The sequence below is a fragment of the Danio rerio genome, chromosome 5 (assembly GCF_052040795.2).
Source record: "Danio rerio strain M-AB ecotype USA chromosome 5, GRCz13ab, whole genome shotgun sequence".
NCBI lineage: Eukaryota > Metazoa > Chordata > Actinopteri > Cypriniformes > Danionidae > Danio > Danio rerio.
Genome location: NC_141025.1, coordinates 69,096,086 through 69,123,602, shown reverse-complemented (window position 1 = coordinate 69,123,602; position 27,517 = coordinate 69,096,086). Strand labels below are relative to the sequence as shown.

The following is a 27,517-nucleotide window of genomic DNA, read 5'->3' as shown; positions in this document are numbered from 1 at the left end:
TCTATCTATCTATCTATCTATCTATCTATCTATCTATCTATCTATCTATCTATCTATCTATCTATCTATCTATCTATCTATCTATAAACTGTTTTTATCTATCTATCTATCTATCTATCTATCTATCTATCTATCTATCTATCTATCTATCTATCTATCTATCTATCTATCTATCTATCTATCTATCTATCTATCTATCTATCTATCTATCTATCTATCTATCTATAAACTGTTTTTATCTATCTATCTATCTATCTATCTATCTATCTATCTATCTATCTATCTATCTATCTATCTATCTATCTATCTATCTATCTATCTATCTATCTATCTATCTATCTATCTATCTATCTATCTATAAACTGTTTTTATCTATCTATCTATCTATCTATCTATCTATCTATCTATCTATCTATCTATCTATCTATCTATCTATCTATCTATCTATCTATCTATCTATCTATCTATCTATCTATCTATCTATCTATAAACTGTTTTTATCTATCTATCTATAAACTGTTTTTATCTATCTATCTATCTATCTATCTATCTATCTATCTATCTATCTATCTATCTATCTATCTATCTATCTATCTATCTATCTATCTATCTATCTATCTATCTATCTATCTATCTATCAACTGTTTTTATCTATCATCTATCTATCTATCTATCTATCTATCTATCTATCTATCTATCTATCTATCTATCTATCTATCTATCTATCTATAAACTGTTTTTATCTATCTATCTATCTATCTATCTATCTATCTATCTATCTATCTATCTATCTATCTATCTATCTATCTATCTATCTATCTATCTATCTATCTATCTATAAACTGTTTTTATCTATCTATCTATCTATCTATCTATCTATCTATCTATCTATCTATCTATCTATCTATAAACTGTTTTTATCTATCTATCTATCTATCTATCTATCTATCTATCTATCTATCTATCTATCTATCTATCTATCTATCTATCTATAAACTGTTTTTATCTATCTATCTATCTATCTATCTATCTATCTATCTATCTATCTATCTATCTATCTATCTATCTATCTATCTATCTATCTATCTATCTATCTATCTATCTATTTATAAACTGCTTTTATCTATCTATCTATCTATCTATCTATCTATCTATCTATCTATCTATCTATCTATCTATCTATCTATCTATCTATCTATCTATCTATCTATCTATAAACTGCTTTTATCTATCTATCTATCTATCTATCTATCTATCTATCTATCTATCTATCTATCTATCTATCTATCTATGTATCTATCTATCTATCTATCTATCTATCTATCTATCTATCTATCTATCTATCTATCTATCTATCTATCATCTATCTATCTATCTATCTATCTATCTATCTATCTATCTATCTATCTATCTATCTATCTATCTATCTATCTATCTATCTATCATTGTTTCATACTTTTTAAAACTGTTTAAATTAAACAAACTATTTCTAACAGACTTTCTCAAGCCAGCCTAAAGTTTGTCTCGACGAACTTTAATAATCTAGTTATTATTTTTATTTATTCTTCTTCTGAGACTAAAATTCAAAATCTATCTGCTCCTTGAACTTTCAAACTATTACCACCAAACTCACACCAGACCTCCAAACTGGTCTGACTCTTTATGCTATATCTTTTCCAACTGATCCGACTTTCGGTTTTCCGAAAAACGTCCCGGGACTGTCGGAAAAATCCCATAGACTTAACATTGGATCAAACTTTGTGAGCTCATAACTCTGCGTCAGACTGTTGCACAGACTTCTAATTGGGCTCATTTAACTCAGACTACCTAACTGCCAACAACTAATGAGCTTTTAACTCTCTGGTCACGCCCTAGCAACCACTTTTGGACCCTAGTAACTGTCCCATAGACTTCCATTCAATAGACTCTCATTGACTTAACATGGGATCAAACTTTGTGAGCTCATAACTCTGTGTCAGACTATCCTACAGACTAATGGCTGAGCTCATTTAACTCCGAATACCAAACTGCCAATAACTGATGAGCTTTTAACTTTCTAGCCACACCCCTAACTACCACATACTGCACCCTAGCAACTGTCCCGTAGACTTCCATTACAATAGACTCTCATTGACTTAACATGGGATCAAACTTTGTGAGCTCATAACTCTGAATCAGACTATCCTACAGACTAATGGCTGAGCTCATTTAACTCCGAATACCAAACTGCCAATAACTGATGAGCTTTTAACTTTGTAGCCACACCCCTAACTACCACATACTGCACCCTAGCAACTGTCCCGTAGACTTCCATTACAAAAGACTCTCATTGACTTAACATGGGATCAAACTTTGTGAGCTCATAACTCAGCATCAGACTGTCATAGAGACTAATGGCTGAGCTCATTTAACTCAGTCTAGCCAGCAGCCAATCACTGATGGCCTTTTAACTTTCTAGCCACACCCCTAACTACCACATACTGCACCCTAGCAACTGTCCTATAGACAGTCATTAGCTGTGCTATCAAATGCTTATAATTCTAAAATGCTAATGACATGCCAATCATGCTAGCAACATGCTACTCATATGCTAATCATGCTAATGACATGCTAACTCATACTGGAAACATGCTAATGACATGCTAATTTGTACTAGAATCATGCTAGTAACATGCTAATTCATACTAGACATGTTAATAACTGGCCTACATGCATATCTTTGCTTAGCATTGTCCTATTGACTTGGGGGATGGCTCATCTGACTCAGACAACCAATGAGCATCTCAATATGATAATGAAGCTCACAAGCCACGCCCCCAAATTGATTCCATAGACTTCCATTAAAATAGGCCAAGATGCATATCTTTGCATAGCATTGTCATAGAGACATGGGGGTTGGTTCATTTGACTAAGACAACCAACCACATTCAAGTTCAGTCTGTAACCTCGCCCATAGCAACAAAACAGAGTACCCTAGCAACCATTCATCAACAGCTATATCTCAGCATCCGAACATCGTAGAGACTTGGAGATTGGCTCATTTGACTCATGCTAGCAAACGGAACTTCCTATATGCTACACATGCTAGCAGTGATTAGCTACATGCTAATATTGACTAGCCAAGTACTGTAACTTGCCTGACATGCTTACTTAGTTTAAATGTTTTATCAAGCATGTATGTGAGGCTTGCCTAGTAACCAACCAGGGTACCCTAGCAACTGCCTAGGAACCACCCAAATTACCCTAGCAACCGCCTAGCAACCACCTAGCAACGGCCTAGTAATGCCTTAGTAAGGGCGTAGCGACCACTCAGGACACCCTAGCAACCACCTAGCAACACCTTAGCAACTACCTAGCAACCACTTGGGACACCTTAGCAACCGCCTAGCAACACCTTAGCAACCACCTAGCAACCACTCAGAACACCCTAGCAACTGCCTAGCAACGCCTTAGCAACCACCTAGCAACCACTCAGGACACCCTAGCAACCACCTAGCAACACCTTAGCAACCACCTAGCAACCACTCAGGACACCCTAGCAACCACCTAGCAACGCCTTAGCAACTACTCAGAATATCCTAGCAACCATCTAGCAACCACTTAGGACACCTTAGCAACCACCTAGCAACACCTTAGCAACCACCTAGCAACCACTCAGAACACCCTAGCAACCGTCTAGCAACACCTTAGCAACCACCTAACAACCACTTAGGACACCCTAGCAACCGTCTAGCAACACCTTAGCAACCACCTAGCAACACCTTAGCACATGCTAATTCATGCTAGAATCATGCTAACAACATGCTAACTTCATGCTAGAATCATGTTAATTCATGCTAAAATCGTGCTAGTAACATGCTAATTTATGCTAGAATCATGCTAGTAACATGCTAATTCATACTGGAATCATGCTAGTAACATGCTAATTCATGCTAGAATCATGCTAATAACATGCTAATTCATACTGGAATCTTGCTAGTAACATGCTAATTCATGCTAGAATCATGCTAATAACATGCTAATTCATACTAGAATCATGCTAATGACATGCTAATTCATACTAGACTCATGCTAGTAACATGCTAATTCATACTGGAATCATGCTAGTAACATGCTAATTTATGCTAGAATCATGCTAGTAACATGCTAATTCATACTGGAATCATGCTAGTAACATGCTAATTCATGCTAGAATCATGCTAATAACATGCTAATTCATACTAGAATCATGCTAATAACATGCTAATTCATACTAGAATCTTGCTAATTCATATTAGAATCATGCTAGTAACATACTAATTCATGCTAGAATCATGCTAGTAACATGCTTATTCATGCTAGAATCATGCTAATAACATGCTAATTTATACTAGAATCATGCTAGTAGCATGATAATTCATACTAGACTCATGCTAGTGACATGCTAATTCATACTAGAATCATGCTAATAACATGCTACTTCATGCTAGAAAAACACTAGTAACATGATAATTTTACTACAATCATGCTAATAACACACTAATTCATGCTAGAATTATGCTAGTAACATGCTAAATCGTGCTAGAATCATGCTAATAACATGCTAATCCATGCTAGAATCGTACTAATAAGATGCTAATTCATGCTAATAACTTGCTAATCTATGCTAAAATCATGCTAATAACATGCTACTTATACTTTTTCAAACTGTTTTTAAACTAAATAAACTATTACCAACAGGCTTTGTCAAGCCAGCCTCAAAGTTTGTCTCGACGAACTTTACTGTCTAGTTAGGCTGGCTTGTCAAAGCCAACCTACTGTTATCCTATTTAAACTTATTAGGCTGGCTTGTCAAAGCCAACCTACTGTTATCCTATTTAAACTTATTATTATTATTTTTATTTATTCTTCTTCTGAGACTAAAATTCAAAATCTATCTGCTCCTTGAACTTTCAAACTATTACCACCAAACTCACACCAGACCTCCAAACTGGTCTGACTCTTTATGCTATATCTTTTCCGACTGATCCGACTTTCGGTTTTCCGAAAAACGTCCCGGGACTGTCGGAAAAATCCCATAGACTTAACATTGGATCAAACTTTGTGACCTCATAACTCTGCGTCAGACTGTTGCACAGACTTCTAACTGGGCTCATTTAACTCAGACTATCAAACTGCCAATGACTGATCACCTTTAAACTTTCTAGCCACGCCCTAGCAACCACTTTTGGACCCTAGTAACTGTCCCATAGACTTCCATTCAAAAGACTCTCATTGACTTAACATGGGATCAAACTTTGTGAGCTCATAACTCTGAATCAGACTGTCCTACAGACTAATGGCTGAGCTCATTTAACTCTGAATGCCAAACTGCCAATAACTGATGAGCTTTTAACTTTCTAGCCACACCCCTAACTACCACATACTGCACCCTAGCAACTGTCCCATAGACTTCCATTACAAAGACTCTCATTGACTTTACATGGGATCAAACTTTGTGAGCTCATAACTCTGAAACAGACTATCCTACAGACTAATGGCTGAGCTCATTTAACTCCGACTACCAATCTGCCAATAACTGATGAGCTTTTAACTTTGTAGCCACACCTCTAACTACCACATACTGCACCCTAGCAACTGTCCCGTAGACTTCTATTACAAAAGACTCTCATTGACTTTACATGGGATCAAACTTTGTGAGCTCATAACTCTGCATCAGACTGTCATAGAGACTAATGGCTGAGCTCATTTAACTCAGTCTAGCCAGCAGCCAATCACTGATGGCCTTTTAACTTTCTAGCCACACCCCTAACTACCACATACTGCACCCTAGCAACTGTCCTATAGACTGTAATTAGCTGTGCTATTAAATGCTTATAATTCTAACATGCTAATGACATGCCAATCATGCTAGCAACATGCTACTCATATGCTAATCATGCTAATGACATGCTAACTCATACTGGAAACATGCTAATGACATGCTAATTTGTACTAGAATCATGCTAGTAACATGCTAATTCATACTAGACTCACGTTAATAACTGGCCTACATGCATATCTTTGCTTAGCAGTGTCCTATTGACTTGGGGGATGGCTCATCTGACTCAGACAACCAATGAGCATCTCAATATGATAATAAAGCTCACAAGCCACGCCCCCAAATTGATTCCATAGACTTCCATTAAAATAGGCCAAGATGCATATCTTTGCATAGCAGTGTCATAGAGACATGGGGGTTGGTTCATTTGACTTAGACAGCCAACCACATTCAAGTGCACTCTGTAACCTCGCCCATAGCAACAAAACAGAGTACCCTAACAACCATTCATCAACAGCTATATCTCAGCATCAGAACATCGTAGAGACTTGGAGATTGGCTCGTTTGACTCATGCTAGCAAACGGAACTTCCTAAATGCTACACATGCTAGCAGTGATTAGCTACATGCTAATATTGACTAGCCAAGTACTGTAACTTGCTAGAAATGCTTACTAAGTATAAATGTTTTATCAAGCATGTATGTGAGGCTTGCCTAGTAACCAACCAGGGTACCCTAGCAACTGCCTAGCAACCACCCAAATTACCATAGCAACTGCCTAGCAACGGCTTAGTAATGCCTTAGTAAGGGCCTAGCGACCACACAGGACACCCTAGCAACCGCCTAGCAATGCCTTAGCAACCAATTAGAATACCCTAGCAACCACCTAGCAACCACCTAGCAACCACTTGAGACACCTTAGCAACCGCCTAGCAACACCTTAGCAACCACCTAGCAACCACTCAGAACACCCTAGCAACTGCCTAGCAACGCCTTAGCAACCACCTAGCAACCACTCAGGACACCCTAGCAACCACCTAGCGATGCCTTAGCAACCACCTAGCAACCACTCAGGATACCCTAGCAACCCCCTAGCAACGCCTTAGCAACCACTCAGAATACCATAGCAACTACCTAGCAACCACTTAGGACACCTTAGCAACCACCTAGCAACACCTTAGCAACCACCTAGCAACCACTCAGGACACCCTAACAACTGCCTAGCAACGACTTAGTAACCACTCAGAATACCCTAGCAACCACCTAAGCATGCTATGTGACATGCTAATACATACCAGAATCATGCTAGTAACATGCTAATTCATACTACAATCATGCTCATAACATGCTAATTTATAATAGAATCTTGCTAATAACATGCTAATTCATGCTAGAATCATGCTAGTAACATGCTTATTCATGCTAGAATCATGATAGAAACATGCTAATTTATACTAGAATCATGCTAGTAACATGCTAATTCATACTAGAATCATGCTAGTAACATGCTAATTCATACTAGAATCATGCTAGTAACATGCTAATGCATGCTAGAATCATGCTAATAACATGCTAATTCACGCTAGAATCATGCTAGTAACATGTTATTTCATACTATAACCATGCTAATAACATGCTAATTCAAACTAGAATAATGCTAATTCAAACTAGAATCATGCTAGTAACAGGCTAATTCATACTAGAATCATGCTAGTAACATGCTAATGCATGCTAGAATCATGCCAGTAACATGCTAATTCATGCTAGAATCATACTAGTAACATGCTAATTCATGCTAGAATCATGCTAGTAGCATGCTAATTCATACTAGAATCATGCTAGTGACATGGTAATTTATTCTAGAATCATGCTAGCAACATGCTTATTCATGCTAGAATCATGCTAATAACATGCTAGTTCATACTAGAATCATGCTAATAACATGCTAATTTGTACTACACTCATGCTAATAACATGCTAATCCATGCTAAAATCATGCTAATTCATGCTAGAATCATGCTAATAACATGCTACTTATACTTTTTCAAACTGTTTTTTAACTAAATAAACTATTACCAACAGGCTTTGTCAAGCCAGCCTCAAAGTTTGTCTCGACGAACTTTACTGTCTAGTTATTATTATTTTTATTTATTCTTCTTCTGAGACTAAAATTCAAAATCTATCTGCTCCTTGAACTTTCAAACTATTACCACCAAACTCACACCAGACCTCCAAACTGGTCTGACTCTTTATGCCATATCTTTTCCGACTGATCCGACTTTCGGTTTTCCGAAAAACGTCCCGGGACTGTCGGAAAAATCCCATAGACTTAACATTGGATCAAACTTTGTGACCTCATAACTCTGCGTCAGACTGTTGCACAGACTTCTAACTGGGCTCATTTAACTCAGACTATCAAACTGCCAATGACTGATCACCTTTAAACTTTCTAGCCACACCCCTAACTACCACATACTGCACCCTAGCAACTGTCCAGTAGACTTCCATTCAAAAGACTCTCATTGACTTAACATGGGATCAAACTTTGTGAGCTCATAACTCTACATCAGACTGTCATACAGACTAATGGCTGAGCTCATTTAACTCAGACTACCAACCTGCCAATAACTGATGAGCTTTAAACTTTCTAGCCACACCCCTAACTACCACATACTTCACCCTAGCAACTGTCCCGTAGACTTCCATTACAAAAGACTCTCATTGACTTAACATGGGATCAAACTTTTTGAGCTCTTAACTCTGCATCTGACTGTCATACAGACTACCAAACTGCCAATAACTGATGAGCTTTTAACTTTCTAGCCACACCCCTAACTACCACATACTGCACCCTAGCAACTGTCCCGTAGACTTCCATTACAAAAAACTCTTATTGACTTTACATGGGATCAAACTTTGTGAGCTCATAACTCTGCATCAGACTGTCATAGAGACTAATGGCTGAGCTCATTTAACTCAGTCTAGCCAGCAGCCAATCACTGATGGCCTTTTAACTTTCTAGCCACACCCCTAACTACCACATACTGCACCCTAGCAACTGTCCTATAGAATGTAATTAGGTGTGCTATCGAATGCTTATAATTCTAACATGCTAATGACATGCCAATCATGCTAGCAACATGCTACTCATATGCTAATCATGCTAATGACATGCTAACTCATACTGGAAACATGCTAATGACATGCTAATTTGTACTAGAATCATGCTAGTAACATGCTAATTCATACTAGACTCACGTTAATAACTGGCCTACATGCATATCTTTGCTTAGCAGTGTCCTATTGACTTGGGGGATGGCTCATCTGACTCAGACAACCAATGAGCATCTCAATATGATAATAAAGCTCACAAGCCACGCCCCCAAATTGATTCCATAGACTTCCATTAAAATAGGCCAAGATGCATATCTTTGCATAGCAGTGTCATAGAGACATGGGGGTTGGTTCATTTGACTTAGACAGCCAACCACATTCAAGTGCACTCTGTAACCTCGCCCATAGCAACAAAACAGAGTACCCTAACAACCATTCATCAACAGCTATATCTCAGCATCAGAACATCGTAGAGACTTGGAGATTGGCTCGTTTGACTCATGCTAGCAAACGGAACTTCCTAAATGCTACACATGCTAGCAGTGATTAGCTACATGCTAATATTGACTAGCCAAGTACTGTAACTTGCTAGAAATGCTTACTAAGTATAAATGTTTTATCAAGCATGTATGTGAGGCTTGCCTAGTAACCAACCAGGGTACCCTAGCAACTGCCTAGCAACCACCCAAATTACCATAGCAACTGCCTAGCAACGGCTTAGTAATGCCTTAGTAAGGGCCTAGCGACCACACAGGACACCCTAGCAACCGCCTAGCAATGCCTTAGCAACCAATTAGAATACCCTAGCAACCACCTAGCAACCACCTAGCAACCACTTGAGACACCTTAGCAACCGCCTAGCAACACCTTAGCAACCACCTAGCAACCACTCAGAACACCCTAGCAACTGCCTAGCAACGCCTTAGCAACCACCTAGCAACCACTCAGGACACCCTAGCAACCACCTAGCGATGCCTTAGCAACCACCTAGCAACCACTCAGGATACCCTAGCAACCCCCTAGCAACGCCTTAGCAACCACTCAGAATACCATAGCAACTACCTAGCAACCACTTAGGACACCTTAGCAACCACCTAGCAACACCTTAGCAACCACCTAGCAACCACTCAGGACACCCTAACAACTGCCTAGCAACGACTTAGTAACCACTCAGAATACCCTAGCAACCACCTAAGCATGCTATGTGACATGCTAATACATACCAGAATCATGCTAGTAACATGCTAATTCATACTACAATCATGCTCATAACATGCTAATTTATAATAGAATCTTGCTAATAACATGCTAATTCATGCTAGAATCATGCTAGTAACATGCTTATTCATGCTAGAATCATGATAGAAACATGCTAATTTATACTAGAATCATGCTAGTAACATGCTAATTCATACTAGAATCATGCTAGTAACATGCTAATTCATACTAGAATCATGCTAGTAACATGCTAATGCATGCTAGAATCATGCTAATAACATGCTAATTCACGCTAGAATCATGCTAGTAACATGTTATTTCATACTATAACCATGCTAATAACATGCTAATTCAAACTAGAATAATGCTAATTCAAACTAGAATCATGCTAGTAACAGGCTAATTCATACTAGAATCATGCTAGTAACATGCTAATGCATGCTAGAATCATGCCAGTAACATGCTAATTCATGCTAGAATCATACTAGTAACATGCTAATTCATGCTAGAATCATGCTAGTAGCATGCTAATTCATACTAGAATCATGCTAGTGACATGGTAATTTATTCTAGAATCATGCTAGCAACATGCTTATTCATGCTAGAATCATGCTAATAACATGCTAGTTCATACTAGAATCATGCTAATAACATGCTAATTTGTACTACACTCATGCTAATAACATGCTAATCCATGCTAAAATCATGCTAATTCATGCTAGAATCATGCTAATAACATGCTACTTATACTTTTTCAAACTGTTTTTTAACTAAATAAACTATTACCAACAGGCTTTGTCAAGCCAGCCTCAAAGTTTGTCTCGACGAACTTTACTGTCTAGTTATTATTATTTTTATTTATTCTTCTTCTGAGACTAAAATTCAAAATCTATCTGCTCCTTGAACTTTCAAACTATTACCACCAAACTCACACCAGACCTCCAAACTGGTCTGACTCTTTATGCCATATCTTTTCCGACTGATCCGACTTTCGGTTTTCCGAAAAACGTCCCGGGACTGTCGGAAAAATCCCATAGACTTAACATTGGATCAAACTTTGTGACCTCATAACTCTGCGTCAGACTGTTGCACAGACTTCTAACTGGGCTCATTTAACTCAGACTATCAAACTGCCAATGACTGATCACCTTTAAACTTTCTAGCCACACCCCTAACTACCACATACTGCACCCTAGCAACTGTCCAGTAGACTTCCATTCAAAAGACTCTCATTGACTTAACATGGGATCAAACTTTGTGAGCTCATAACTCTACATCAGACTGTCATACAGACTAATGGCTGAGCTCATTTAACTCAGACTACCAACCTGCCAATAACTGATGAGCTTTAAACTTTCTAGCCACACCCCTAACTACCACATACTTCACCCTAGCAACTGTCCCGTAGACTTCCATTACAAAAGACTCTCATTGACTTAACATGGGATCAAACTTTTTGAGCTCTTAACTCTGCATCTGACTGTCATACAGACTACCAAACTGCCAATAACTGATGAGCTTTTAACTTTCTAGCCACACCCCTAACTACCACATACTGCACCCTAGCAACTGTCCCGTAGACTTCCATTACAAAAAACTCTTATTGACTTTACATGGGATCAAACTTTGTGAGCTCATAACTCTGCATCAGACTGTCATAGAGACTAATGGCTGAGCTCATTTAACTCAGTCTAGCCAGCAGCCAATCACTGATGGCCTTTTAACTTTCTAGCCACACCCCTAACTACCACATACTGCACCCTAGCAACTGTCCTATAGAATGTAATTAGGTGTGCTATCGAATGCTTATAATTCTAACATGCTAATGACATGCCAATCATGCTAGCAACATGCTACTCATATGCTAATCATGCTAATGACATGCTAACTCATACTGGAAACATGCTAATGACATGCTAATTTGTACTAGAATCATGCTAGTAACATGCTAATTCATACTAGACTCATGTTAATAACTGGCCTACATGCATATCTTTGCTTAGCAGTGTCCTATTGACTTGGGGGATGGCTCATCTGACTCAGACAACCAATGAGCATCTCAATATGATAATGAAGCTCACAAGCCACGCCCCCAAATTGATTCCATAGACTTCCATTAAAATAGGCCAAGATGCATATCTTTGCATAGCAGTGTCATAGAGACATGGGGGTTGGTTCATTTGACTTAGACAGCCAACCACATTCAAGTGTACTCTGTAACCTCGCCCATAGCAACAAAACAGAGTACCCTAGCAACCATTCATCAACAGCTATATCTCAGCATCAGAACATCGTAGAGACTTGGAGATTGGCTCGTTTGACTCATGCTAGCAAACGGAACTTCCTAAATGCTACACATGCTAGCAGTGATTAGCTACATGCTAATATTGACTAGCCAAGTACTGTAACTTGCTAGAAATGCTTACTAAGTATAAATGTTTTATCAAGCATGTATGTAAGGCTTGCCTAGTAACCAACCAGGGTACCCTAGCAACTGCCTAGCAACCACCCAAATTACCCTAGCAACCGCCTAGCAACCACCTAGCAACGGCCTAGTAATGCCTTAGTAAGGGCCTAGCGACCACTCAGGACATCCTAGCAACGGCCTAGCAACGCCTTAGCAACCACTCAGAATACCCTAGCAACCACATAGCAACCACCTAGCAACCACTTAGGACTCCTTAGCAACCACCTAGCAACACCTTAGCAACCACCTAGCAACCACTCAGAACATCCTAGCAACCACCTAGCAACACCTTAGCAACAACCTAGCAACCACTTAGAACACCCTAGCAACCGCCTAGCAACACCTTAGCAACCACTCAGAACACCCTAGCAACCACCTAGCAAGACCTTAGCAACCACCTAGCAACCAATCAGAGCACCCTAGCAACTGCCAAGCAACAACCTAGCAACCACTCAGAACACCATAGCAACCACCTAGCAACACCCTAGCAACATCTTAGCAGCCACCTAGCAACCACTCAGAACACCCTAGCAACTGCCTAGCAACGACTTAGCAACCACTCAGAATACCCTAGCAACCACCTAAGCATGCTATGTGACATGCTAATTCATACTAGAATCATGTTAGTAACATGCTAATTCATACTACAATCATGCTAATAACATGCTTATTCATACTAGAATCATGCTAATAACATGCTAATTCATACTAGAATCATGCTAGTAACATGCTAATGCATGCTAGAATCATGCTAATAACAGGCTAATTTACGCTAGATTCATGCTAGTAACATGCTAATTCATACTATAATCATGCTAATAACATGCTAATTCATGCTAGAATCATGCGAGTAACATGCTAATTCATGCTAGAATCATTCTAGTAACATGCTAATTCATACTAGAATCATGCTAATTCATGCTAGAATCATGCTAATAACCTGCTAATTCATACTAGAATCATGCTAGTAACAGGCTAATTCATACTAGAATCATGCTAGTAACATGCTAATGCATGCTAGAATCATGCTAGTAACATGCTAATTCATGCTAGAATCATACTAGTAACATGCTAATTCATGCTAGAATCATGCTAGTAACATGCTAATTCATGCTAGAATCATTCTAGTAGCATGCTAATTCATACTAGAATCATGCTAGTGACATGCTAATTTATTCTAGAATCATGCTAGTAACATGCTAATTCATGCTAGAAGCATGCTAATAACATGCTAATTTATACTAGAATCATGCTAATAAAATGCTAATTTGTACTACACTCACGCTAATAACATGCTAATCCATGGTAGTATCATGCTAATTCATGCTAGAATCATGCTAATAACATGCTACTTATACTTTTTCAAACTGTTTTTAAACTAAATAAACTATTACCAACAGGCTTTGTCAAGCCAGCCTCAAAGTTTGTCTCGACGAACTTTACTGTCTAGTTAGGCTGGCTTGTCAAAGCCAGACTACTGTTATCCTTTCTAAACTTATTAGGCTGGCTTGTCAAAGCCAGACTACTGTTATGCTATTTAAACTTATTATTATTATTTTTATCTATTATTATTCTTCTTCTGAGACTAAATTTCTGACTCTATCTCCTCCTTGAGCTTTCAAGCTATGAACACCAAACTTACACCAGACCTCCAAACTGGTCTGACTCGGTATGCCATATCTTTTCCGACTGATCCGACTTTCGGTTTTCCGAAAAACGTCCCGGGACTGTCGGAAAAATCCCATAAGCTTAACATTGGATCAAACTTTGTGACTTCATAACTCTGCGTCAGACTGTCGCACAGACTTCTAACTGGGCTCATTTAACTCAGACTATCAAACTGCCAATAACTGATCACCTTTAAACTTTCTAGCCACGCCCTAGCAACCACTTTTGGACCCTAGTAACTGTCCCATAGACTTTCATTCAAAAGACTCTCATTGACTTAACATGGGATCAAACTTTGTGAGCTCATAACTCTGCATCAGACTGTCCTACAGACTAATGGCTGAGCTCATTTAACTCAGACTACCAAACTGCCAATAACTAATGAGCTTTTAACTTTCTGGCCACACCCCTAACTACCACATACTGCACCCTAGCAACTGTCCAATAGACTTCTATTATAAAAGACTGTCATTGACTTTACATTGGATCAAACTTTGTGAGCTCATAACTCTGCATCAGACTGTCCTACAGACTAATGGCTGAGCTCATTTAACTCAGACTACCAAACTGCCAATAACTGATGAGCTTTTAACTTTCTAGCCACACCCCTAACTACCACATACTGCACCCTAGCAACTGCTCCATAGACTGTACTTAGCTGTGTTATCAAATACTAATAATCCTAACATGCTGATGGCATACCAATCATGCTAGCAACATGCTACTCATATGCTAATCATGCTAATGACATGCTAATTCATACTGGAATCATGCTAATAACATGCTAATTCATACTAGAATCTGTCTATCTATCTATCTATACTTTTTTTCAAACTTTTTTAAACTAAATAAACTATACCAACTATGGTTTTATAACTGGTCTACATGCATATCTTTGCATAGCAATGTCCTATAGACTTAGGGGTTGGCTCATTGGACTCAGACAACAAATAAGCATCTCAATATGATAATGATGCTCACAAGCCACGCCCCCAAACTGATCCCATAGACTGCCATTATAACTGGCCTACATGCATATCTTTGCTTAGCAATGTCCTATTGACTTGGGGGATGGCTCATCTGACTCAGACAACCAATGAGCATCTCAATATGATAATGAAGCTCACAAGCCACGCCCCCAAATTGATTCCATAGACTTCCATTAAAAAAGGGCCTAGATGCATATCTTTGCATAGCAGTGTCATACAGACATGGGGATTGGTTCATCTGACTTAGACAGCCAACCACATTCAAGTTCACTCTGTAACCTTGCCCATAGCTACAAAACAGAGTACCCTAGCAACCATTTATCAACAGCTATATCTAAGCATCAGAACATCGTAGAGATTTGGGGATTGGCTCGTTTGACTCATGCTAGCAAACGGAACTTCCTATATGCTACACATGCTAGCAGTGACTAGCTACATGCTAATATTGACTAGCCAAGTACTGTAATTTGCTAAAAATGCTTACTAAGTATAAATGTTTTATCAAGCATGTATGTGAGGCTTGCCTAGTAACCACCCAGGGTACCCTGGCAACCGCCCAAATTACCCTAGCAACCGCCTAGCAACGGCCTAGTAATGCCTTAGTAAGGGCCTAGTGACCACTCAGGACACCCTAGCAACCGCCTAGCAACGCCTTAACAACCACCCAGAACACCCTAGCAACTACCTAGCAACACCTTAGCAACCACCTAGCAACCACTTGGGACACCCTAGCAACCACCTAGCAACGCCTTAGCAACCACTCAGAATACCCTAGCAACCACCTAGCAACACCTTAGCAACCGCCTAGCAACCACTCAGGACACCCTAGCAACCACCTAGCAACACCTTAGCAACCACTCAGAACACCATAGCAACCACCTAGCAACACCTTAGCAACCACCTAGCAACCACTCAGAACACCATGGCAACCACCTAGCAACACCATAGCAACCGCCTAGCAACCACTCAGGACACCCTAGCAACCGCCTAGCAACATCTTAGCAACCACCTAGCAACCACTCAGGACACCCTAGCAACTGCCTTGCAACGACTTAGCAACCACTCAGAATACCCTAGCCACCACCTAAGCATGCTATGTGACATGCTAATTCATACTAAAATCATGCTAGTAACATGCTAATTCATACTACAATTATGCTAATAACACGCTAATTTATACTAGAATTTTGCTAATAACATGCTAATTCATGATAGAATCATGCTAGTAACATGCTAATTCATGCTAGAATCATGCTAGTAACATGCTAATTCATGCTAGAATCATGCTAGTAACATGCTAATTCATGCTAGAATCATGCTTGTAACATGCTAATTTATACCAGAATCATGCTAGTAACATGCTAATGCATGATAGAATCATGCTAACAACATGCTAAGTCACGCTAGAATCATGCTAGTAACATGCTAATTCATGCTAGAATCATGCTAGTAACATGCTAATTCATACTAGAATCATGCTAATAACATGCTAATTCATGCTAGAATCATGCGAGTAACATGCTAATTCATACTAGAATCATGCTAGTAACAGGCTAATTCATGCTAGAATCATGCTAGTAACATGCTAATTCTTGCTAGAATTATGCTAGTAACATGCTAATTCATACTAGAATCATGCTAGTAGCATGCTAATTTATACTAAAATCATGCTAGTGACATGCTAATTTATTCTAGAATCATGCTAGTAACAAGCTAATTCATGCTAGAATCATGCTAATAACATGCTAATTCATACTAGAATCATGCTAATAACATGCTAATTTGTACTACACTCAAGCTAACAACATGCTAATCCATGCTAGAATCATGCTAATTCATGCTAGAATCATGTTAATAACATGCTACTTATAATTTTTCAAACTGTTTTTAAACTAAATAAACTATTACCAACAGGCTTTGTCAAGCCAGCCTCAAAGTTTGTCTCGACGAACTTTACTGTCTAGTTATTATTCTTCTTCTGACTCTAAAAATCAAAATCTATCTCCTCCTTGAACTTTCGAACTATTACCACCAAACTCACACCAGACCTCCAAACTATTCTGACTCGGTATGCTATATCTCCTCAGACTGATTGGACTTTCGGTTTTCCGAAAAACGTCCCGGGACTGTCGGAAAAATCCCATAGACTTAACATTGGACCAAACTTTGTGACCTCGTAACTCTGCGTCAGACTGTCGCACAGAACTCTAACTGGGCTCATTTAACTCAGACTATCAAACTGCCAATGACTGATCACCTTTAAACTTTCTAGCCACGCCCTAGCAACCACTTTTGGACCCTAGAAACTGTCCCATAGACTTCCATTCAAAAGACTCTCATTGACTTAACATGGGATCAAACTTTGTGAGCTCATAACTCTGCATCAGACTGTCCTACAGACTAATGGCTGAGCTCATAGTCGTAGTTAAGACTACCAAACTGCCAATAACTGATGAGCTTTTAACTTTCTAGCCACACCCCTAACTACCACATACTGCACCCTAGCAACTGTCCCGTAGACTTCCATTACAAAAGACTCTCATTGACTTTACATGGGATCAAACTTTGTGAGCTCATAACTCTGCATCAGACTGTCATAGAGACTAATGGCTAAGCTCATTTAACTCAGTCTAGCCAGCAGCCAATCACTGATGGCCTTTTAACTTTCTAGCCACACCCCTAACTACCACATACTGCACCCTAGCAACTGTCCTATAGACTGTAATTAGGTGTGCTATCGAATGCTTATAATTCTAACATGCTAATGACATGCCAATCATGCTAGCAACATGCTACTCATATGCTAATCATGCTAATGACATGCTAACTCATACTGGAAACATGCTAATGACATGCTAATTTGTACAAGAATCATGCTAGTAACATGCTAATTCATACTAGACTCATGTTAATAACTGGCCTACATGCATATCTTTGCTTAGCAGTGTCCTATTGACTTGAGGGATGGCTCATCTGACTCAGACAACCAATGAGCATCTCAATATGATAATGAAGCTCACAAGCCACGCCCCCAAATTGATTCCATAGACTTCCATTAAAATAGGCCAAGATGCATATCTTTGCATAGCAGTGTCATACAGACATGGGGGTTGGTTCATTTTACTTAGACAGCCAACCACATTCAAGTGCACTCTGTAACCTCGCCCATAGCAACAAAACAGAGTACCCTAGCAACCATTCATCAACAGCTATATCTCAGCATCAGAACATCGTAGAGACTTGGAGATTGGCTCGTTTGACTCATGCTAGCAAACGGAACTTCCTAAATGCTACACATGCTAGCAGTGATTAGCTACATGCTAATATTGACTAGCCAAGTACTGTAACTTGCTAGAAATGCTTACTAAGTATAAATGTTTTATCAAGCATGTATGTGAGGCTTGCCTAGTAACCAACCAGGGTACCCTAGCAACTGCCTAGCAACCACCCAAATTACCCTAGCAACCGCCTAGCAACCACCTAGCAACGGCCTAGTAATGCCTTAGTAAGGGCCTAGCGACCACTCAGGACACCCTAGCAACCGCCTAGCAACGCCTTAGCAACCACTCAGAATACCTTAGCAACCACCTAGCAACACCTTAGCAACCACCTAGCAACCACTTGGGACACCTTAGCAACCGCCTAGCAACACCTTAGCAACCACCTAGCAACCACTCATAACACCCTAGCAACTGCCTAGCAACGCCTTAGCAACCACATAGCAACCACTCAGGACACCCTAGCAACCACCTAGCAACACCTTAGCAACCACCTAGCAACCACTCAGGAATCCATAGCAACCACCTAGCAACGCCTTAGCAACCACTCAGAATACCCTAGCAACCATCTAGCAACCACTTAGGACACCTTAGCAACCACCTAGCAACACCTTAGCAACCACCTAGCAACCACTCAAAACACCCTAGCAACCGCCTAGCAACACCTTAGCAACCACCTAATAACCACTTAGGACACCCTAGCAACCGTCTAGCAACACCTTAGCAACCACCTAGCAACACCTTAGCACATGCTAATTCATGCTAGAATCATGCTAACAACATGCTAACTTCATGCTAGAATCATGCTAATTCATGCTAAAATCGTGCTAGTAACATGCTAATTTATGCTAGAATCATGCTAGTAACATGCTAATTCATACTGGAATCATGCTAGTAACATGCTAATTCATGCTAGAATCATGCTAATAACATGCTAATTCATACTGGAATCTTGCTAGTAACATGCTAATTCATGCTAGAATCATGCTAATAACATGCTAAATCATACTAGAATCATGCTAATGACATGCTAATTCATACTAGACTCATGCTAGTAACATGCTAATTCATACTGGAATCATGCTAGTAACATGATAATTCATGCTAAAATCATGCTAATAACATGCTAATTCATACTGGAATCATGCTAGTAACATGCTAGTTCTTCCTAGAATCATGCTAGTAACATGCTAATTTATGCTAGAATCATGCTAGTAACATGCTAACTCATGCTAGAATCATGCTAATAACATGCTAACTCATACTAGAATCATGCTAATAACATGCTAATTCATACTAGAATCTTGCTAATTCATATTAGAATCATGCTAGTAACATACTAATTCATGCCAGAATCATGCTAGTAACATGCTTATTCATGCTAGAATCATGCTAATAACATGCTAATTTATACTAGAATCATGCTAGTAGCATGATAATTCATACTAGACTCATGTTAGTGACATGCTAATTCATACTAGAATCATGCTAATAACATGCTACTTCATGCTAGAAAAACACTAGTAACATGATAATTTTACTACAATCATGCTAATAACACACTAATTCATGCTAGAATTATGCTAGTAACATGCTAAATCGTGCTAGAATCATGCTAATAACATGCTAATCCATGCTAAAATCGTACTAATAAGATGCTAATTCATGCTAATAACTTGCTAATCTATGCTAAAATCATGCTAATAACATGCTACTTATACTTTTTCAAACTGTTTTTAAACTAAATAAACTATTACCAACAGGCTTTGTCAAGCCAGCCTCAAAGTTTGTCTCGACGAACTTTACTGTCTAGTTATATTATTAATGACCTCCAGAATCAAGAGCGCCTGTGCTCCGCGTCTGACACCTTCAAACGCCATTACGCGCTCACTTCTGAGGTGCATTCATATAGAAAAGATTGATGCAGCTTCTCCTACTGCAGCAAATGCAGTTTTTACTGTTGATATCTGGCGCCAGTTAATCAGGAAGTGACGATTCTGTTCGCTTTGACTCGTTGGATGGAAACGCTGCTTCATTCGCACAACATTTATGCGATAATGCAGTTTTGCGCATAAAGTTCATTCGCATTTTTGGATGGAAACATAACTGATGACAGCCAGTTCTGCTAGATTCAGCAAGATTATTATGGACGACACAGAGCTACCTAATGAAAAATATAAATAATATAATGCTGTGATCTGGATACTATAATGCAGAAAGCTATTTTGCGTTCATGCCACACATCTGTTTAAGCGTTACTTACTCCTAATTAACATTACAAGCACATTAAGAATATTATGTTTTATTCAGGAACAGTTGTTTGAAAGTTTATGCAGTTTAAAAAGAGAGTGTCATTTAATTTTAATAAAAGATGCCATGTTTAATCTGGTTTCTATTTGCTTATTGGGTTCGCTTGCACACTCTTGTGGGCATAGTAGACAATACAGTGAGTACTTTTTCCTGTTACATTAAGTATTGCCTTTAGAAATGGAAAATAATTTGAATTTTGCTTATATTTAAGATTTTTTCAGCCATATCGGAGGTTCAACTGTAATCATACGAAGCTCCAAGAACTCTTTTTTTGCAGAAAAAAACCCCAGCTGAAAATGAGTTTGTTCGCCACTGCTTTCTCTTGCTTGTCAGGTCGTCAGGGTGCACATTTACAACAGTTTCATCTTTGAATGATTACACTTTTCTGTCTTTTGAATCACTTGTTCTCAGTTAACTGTGCAAAGATAAGCTAATATATTAATTTATTTAACCACATACACTGATTCTGCACATTGACTGATTGCTTACCTTTATCGTTTAAATTTAATGTACGTTATACTGTTATAATGGCCATTATTGATTATTAAAACTGATATTCTGCAAAAGAGACGGGGTAAAGTTCATTCTTTTCAATGGAAATTAAAGGAGACAGTTATATTTAAGCCCTGTTTTGTTATAAATATGCAGAGTGAAGATGATGCTCATATAAATATGCAGCTACACAAGGCTGTTTGGTGTCTGTTAATCATAATATCAAAATGAAACAAATTTGACTTATATTTTGTTTTCATTGTTTAGATAGTGAAACAGCAAGCAGAATGAGGTGAAAGAGGTTATAAAGTACACTGTTGCCTTTGAAGATTTACCCATGCATTAGCAGGCAGTTTTTGTTATGTTTATTATTGAATATAGGCTGAGTGAATAGTGTATTGAATAAGCTAAATTGGCAGTAGTGTATGAGTGTGTGTGTGAATGAGTGTGTATGGGTGATTTCCAATATTGGGTTGTGGCTGGAAAGGCATCTGCTGCAAAACATGCTGGAATAGTTGGCAGTTCATTCTACTGCGGTAACCCCTGATAAATAAGGGACATATGCGAAGAAAAATAAATGAATGAATAGTGTATTTTTTAGAACTCAACAAATATCTTTATGGACAGTATACAGAAATTAAATTGAGATTAAAGTTTGTATTTATTTATTTATGTCATATATATGGCTGTTGTGTTTTATAGAATATGAGTTGATAAAAATATTGGACGTGCATAGATAGATAGCATTTTGATTGAATTTAGTGGGCCGCTCTGGCCCAAAATGCAAGGGCCGATTTTTTGCCCCAGTCCAGCCCTGGATGACAATGAAGGTTTTTAGGGGAATGGAATGATATGTGGATGAGTAATTAATAACAGAACTTTAATATTTGAGTGCTCTAACCCTTTAATGTGACCATTTCTAAAATATTGATAGCAGATTCATTTACATAGGATGCTAATTTATGACTTACAGCCTCCACAAGCTCTGCTTCGTCCTTGCCCTCCTGCAGCTCTTCCTCTCTCTCGTCCTCCTCTGGAGTTTGTTCTGTCCCCTCGTCTTCCTCTCCTTCCCCTTCTCTGAATTCCCCTTCCGCCACCAGGTAGTTTCCCTGTGTCCCGAGAATCTTGCCCCAGAATCTACACCGTAAGAGCAGCTGTGTGTCCACCAGATGTTTCAAAGCCAGAAAGATTCTCTGAATCTCCTCTCTCCCCAGACCCACGCCAGCTTGCTCAAAGAAAAACGCAAGTTCTGCAACATTGGGTAGAGGAGAATCTACCTGTAAATGATACAAAACAGCATTTACAAACACACAAAACACATTTTATAATACATTTTACTATAATAAAACCATCATTTATTTTCATAAGGGACTGCATTAGATAAAGAATAATGCAAGCAATTTTCCAATCAAGTATGTTCATAAACTATTTGTTAAGTTACAATATATATATGAAGAGTTTAGATGCAAAAACCTTTAAATGCCATCTAAAATTTTCCTCTAAAATGAGCACATCTCCTGTGTGTATGTTCAGTAACATCATTTTTATGACAAAGAATAAGTCATTATCCTTGTCTTTAAAATGAAATATCTCAACATAAATGAAGGAGGCTAAGAAAAATGTTATTTTTCGATGGAAATTTCAGATGGCTCAAAGAGTTTTTTGCATATAAACTCTTCATATGTAAATAAACAGTTAAGCGCTACAAATACTTTCCGGATGCCCTATATATATATATATATATATATATATATATATATATATATATATATATATATATATATATATATATATATATATATATATATATATATATATATATATATATATATATATATAATGTGAATTTTCTTTTTTTATATATTTATATATTTTTGAAATGATGTTTAACAGAGCAAGGAATTTTTCACAGTATTTCCTACACACTCAGAAATAAAAGTACACGAGCTGTCACTGGTGTGGTACCTTTTGAAAAGGTACACATTTGTACTTGAAAGGTTCATATAAGTACCTCAAAAGTATATATTAGTACCTTAAAATTTTTAGAGGAACACTATTGTACTTTTTAGATACTAATATGTATCCTTGAGGTATTAATATGGACCGTTTAGGTACAAATTTGTAACTTTTAAAAAGGTACCACCCCAGTGACAGCTAGCGTACCGTTATTTCTGAGAGTGTATGATGTTTTTTTCTTCTGGAGAAAGTTTGATTTGATTTATTTTGGCTAATGCAAAAGCAATTTTTATTTAAAAAAAAAAAAAAACATTTTAGGGTCAATATTATTTCCCCTCTTAAACAATATTTGTTTTTTGATTGTCTGTAAAACAAACCACTGCTATACAATGATTTCCTAATTAACCCAACTTGCGTAGCTAACTTATATTACCTAGTTAAACCTTTAAATTGCACTTTAAGTTAAATAAAAAGATTTAGTAAAATATTATGTACTGTCATCATGACAAAGATAAAATAAATCAGTTATTAGAAATTAGTTATTAAAACTTTTATGTTCAGAAATGCACTGAAAAACGATCCACCAGGACCAGAACTGACGAACTGTCTTACCAGCTCCTCCTCATGATCTCCTCCATCTCCTGCCGTGTGCATGAAGAGTGTCTTCTGCTGCTCAGCCAGAACCAGAGCTGGGGATGAGGATGGACTGTCGCGCAAAGTGTCCTGCTTCTCCTGAAGAACACTTCCTTTCAGCTCCAGACTCATGTCTTCCATCACATCAACTGCGTTCTCTGGACGCTCATCCATAACTCTGGTTAACAGCCGTACTAGGTGGTCATAGCTGGAAAAGAAGTTCAAGAGCATCACCAACCAGACCATTACTGACATGCAACTGTGAAATACTGCCTCTACATTAAGCTACATGCAGTTGTAATTCAGTATCTCATCTCATCTCATCCGGGTTGCAGGGGCAGCAGTCTCAGGAGAGAACCCCAGACTTCCCTCTCCCCAGACACTTCCTCCAGCTCCTCTGGGGAGATCCCGAGGCGTTCCCAGACCAGCCAAGAGACATAGTCCCTCCAGCGTGTCCTGAGTCTTTCCTGAGGCCTCCTTCCAGTCAACCATGCCTGCAATACCTCCCTAAGTAGGCGTCCAGGAGGCATCCAAAACAGATGCCCTAGCCACCTCAGCTGACTTCTCTTCATGTGGAGGAGCAGCGGCTCTACTCCAAGCTTCTCCCGGGTGACAGAGCTCATCACCATATCAATAAGGGTGCGCCCTACAACCCTGCAGAGGAAACTTATTTCGCCTGATTGTATCTGAGATCTTGTCCTGTCGGTCATGACCTGAAGCTCATGACCATAGGTAAGAGTAGGAGTGTAGATTGACCGGTAAATCAGGAGCTTTGCCTTTCGGCTCAGCTCCTTAACCACAACGGACCGGTGATTAGACCAAAATACTGCTGCAGCAATCCACTTGTCAATCTCACGTTCTATCCACCCCTCACTCGTAAACCAAACCCCAAGATACTTGAACTCCTCCACCTAAGGTAAGGACATTCCTTCAACCTGGTATTGTTCAATTTAATTAACTAAAGGACAACTTTTCAGTAAGACTACAGTAAGGTTACAGTTAAAAACTACACAGTGTATCCTCTGTTTTTCTATCTTTGTAAACACCCTAATTCAACTAATAGTAAAAATTAAGCTCAGTTTACACTTGAGGTGTAACTGAATAGGCTACATTGCTAACATGAATCAAAGTTATGTTTCAACAGGAACTGGTAGCAATTACTGGCAGCAAGTGGCAATTATGAACATTAATATAGACACACACACAGTACATGACAAATATTTATTAGGCTGCTTGCCCTAAAAGAAAAGAAACACTTTCATTTCCCGAGTCGGGCCGCACATTTCTGTCAAAAATTAAGTCAAATATTAAAAAAAGAGATTTTGATTAAGGACTGCACGTATCAAAATATAAAACAATAACTTTATAAACTCTACGTTTAACTTTCTGGGCAGCATGGTGGAGCAGTGGGTAGCACAATCACCTCACGGCAAGAAAGTCACTGGTCAGTTGGCGTTTCTGTGTGGAGTTTGCATGTTCTCCCCGTGTTCGCGTGGGTTTCCTCCGGGTGCTCCGGTTTCCCCCACAAGTCCAAAGACAAGCAGTTAAGGTGAATTGCGTAAGCTAAATTGTCCATAGTGTATGAGTGTGAATGGGAGTGTATGGATGTTTCTCAGTAATGGGTTGCAGCTGGAAGCGCATCGGCTGTGTAAAAACATATGCATAAAAATACTACTGTGACTAAAGGGTATTACAGAACATAAACAATTATTTTGGTATACCAACACTTTTTATGGGAGCTGTGGTGGTCATATCAATGTGCTTGACACTGTAAAGTCCACAACAGTATCAAATAACAAATGTACACTGTAAAACTGGTTTACAAATTATTTTAAGCTGCATTTAGGTGTGTTTTTTTTCATGCTGTTTATATAAGCACAACATAAATACAGTTACAGTTGGGATATATGTTTTACTGTTACAGCCTTATTAGTAATAACATTATATATGATCATTATTAGTAATATATAGGGGTCAATAAAGTTATAAACTTAGACGGCAAAAGTTCGTTCATTTTATTTTTGGTTTAGTCCCTTTATTAATCTGAGGGTCGCCACAGCGGAATGAATCGCCAACTTATCCAGCATATGTTCTACACACAAACAAACTCATTCACTACAGACTATTTAGCCTAACGTTATCCAATTCACCTGCAAATGTCTTTGGGCTGCGGGGGAAGCTGGACGACCCGGAGAAAACCCACGCGAACGCGGGGAGAAAATGCAAACTCCACACAAAAACGCCAGCTGACCCAGCCGAGGCTCGAACCAGTGACCTTCTTGCTGAGAAGCGACAGCACTACCTACTGCGCCACCGCTTCGCCAAGGCAAATGTTGATTTACCAAAACATTAGATGAACGTAACGAAATACTCACAGATTTAAGTTGGTTTTAGTGCTGTTCTTCATCATGAACGCCTTAAAACTGGCCGCGGTCTGCAGTCTGTTATTATTGAGCGCTTCACCTGTAATCTCCATGATGGAAATGCTTACAAAATATCGCCGACTGATGTAAATATGTCAGTCTGTGTTCTTCTTCTTCGCACTAACTTAAACCTCCATTAACGCAAAGAAGTTCTGCAAAAACAGCAGTGCATTTCCACAGCGCACTTCCGTTGCTGTGTAACTACAACAAACTTGTTGCCAGGCAACTTCCTTATTCCGATAGGCCAGATGCACGATGCCCGTCCGGTTCTAATGGTCAACAAAGGTGGAGCTTATGATACAATGTTTCAACCAATCAGATGTGCGTGCGTGCTGTCATGCATAAATATATCTATACATATTTGTGAATTAGATTTTGTATGTTTGCACGAGTGTTGTGTGGGTGTTTATGCACACATCGAGTTTACATTCATATGTGAGAGTTTATGTGTGCATATGCATAGATCGAGTTTATATTTATGTGCGTGTGTGTTTAGGTGTGTTTGCATGCAGCGAGTTTATGGGCCATTCTTCAACTACGGGCACTTTTAGCCCTGTGAAGTTGGGTAAAAAAAACTTGTTCAGAATTAACGTTAAAGCCTCATAAGCTTAAACAATTTGTCTAGCTTCAAGATGTGAGGACAAACTCAGATATGAAGAGAAATTTTAAAAACTTTCCATCGTGAACTGAACAAATGTAATTTCCACCACATCTCAATATACAGCTTTTATTTCAAAATAAAATAAATTATGGAAGTAAAACATTGTCTAAGATCATTTTATATCTTGTTTAAGCAATCTTTCCACAATATATATATATATATATATATATATATATATATATATATATATATATATATATATATATATATATATATAATTATACATTAGTCAATGAAATAAATTAGCTGTATGCTGAATTGTACACCTGTCACACTCTAAAATTTAATATTAATTTGGTTAAGAGCTTATTAGAAAATAAATAAAATTAATTTGTATTTTAAACAGAGCATGAACTTACACATTGTGAATACACTTTTAATGTGAGATTACAACTTTTAAAATGTTTTTTTTTTTTAAATGTGTGTGGTGATGGAAATGACAGTGGTAGAAATTACATTTTATATTAACAGTTTATTGAGAAAAAATTTAAAATGGCTTCACCGATTAG

The 27,517-nt window shown here is 38.4% G+C and overlaps 1 protein-coding gene and 2 long non-coding RNA genes across 3 annotated transcripts in view; all 3 read right to left on the bottom strand.

Annotated features, from left to right (window-relative positions):
* rsph4a (radial spoke head component 4A) overlaps window positions 1-26,555 on the bottom strand; it is a 43,807-nt gene extending 17,252 nt beyond the window's left edge. The window contains exons 1-3 of the mRNA XM_087254582.1: window positions 26,300-26,555; window positions 23,904-24,132; window positions 22,307-22,612 (exon numbers count right to left, since the gene is read on the bottom strand). Of these exons, the coding sequence (XP_087110708.1) occupies window positions 22,307-22,612; window positions 23,904-24,132; window positions 26,300-26,400 (636 nt within the window). The 5' untranslated portion in view covers window positions 26,401-26,555. The remainder of the gene's footprint in view (window positions 1-22,306; window positions 22,613-23,903; window positions 24,133-26,299) is intronic.
* LOC147844463 (uncharacterized) lies at window positions 1,571-4,068 on the bottom strand. The gene is made up of 3 exons (XR_015492137.1): window positions 3,752-4,068; window positions 2,288-3,697; window positions 1,571-2,089 (listed from the first exon to the last, which is right to left on the bottom strand). It is a non-coding gene; the product is annotated as an uncharacterized LOC147844463 (long non-coding RNA).
* Window positions 4,893-17,965, bottom strand: LOC147844462 (uncharacterized). Its single transcript, XR_015944618.1, has 3 exons — window positions 17,321-17,965; window positions 10,008-11,088; window positions 4,893-7,019 (listed from the first exon to the last, which is right to left on the bottom strand). It is a non-coding gene; the product is annotated as an uncharacterized LOC147844462 (long non-coding RNA).
* Window positions 26,556-27,517: the final 962 nt, after the last annotated feature.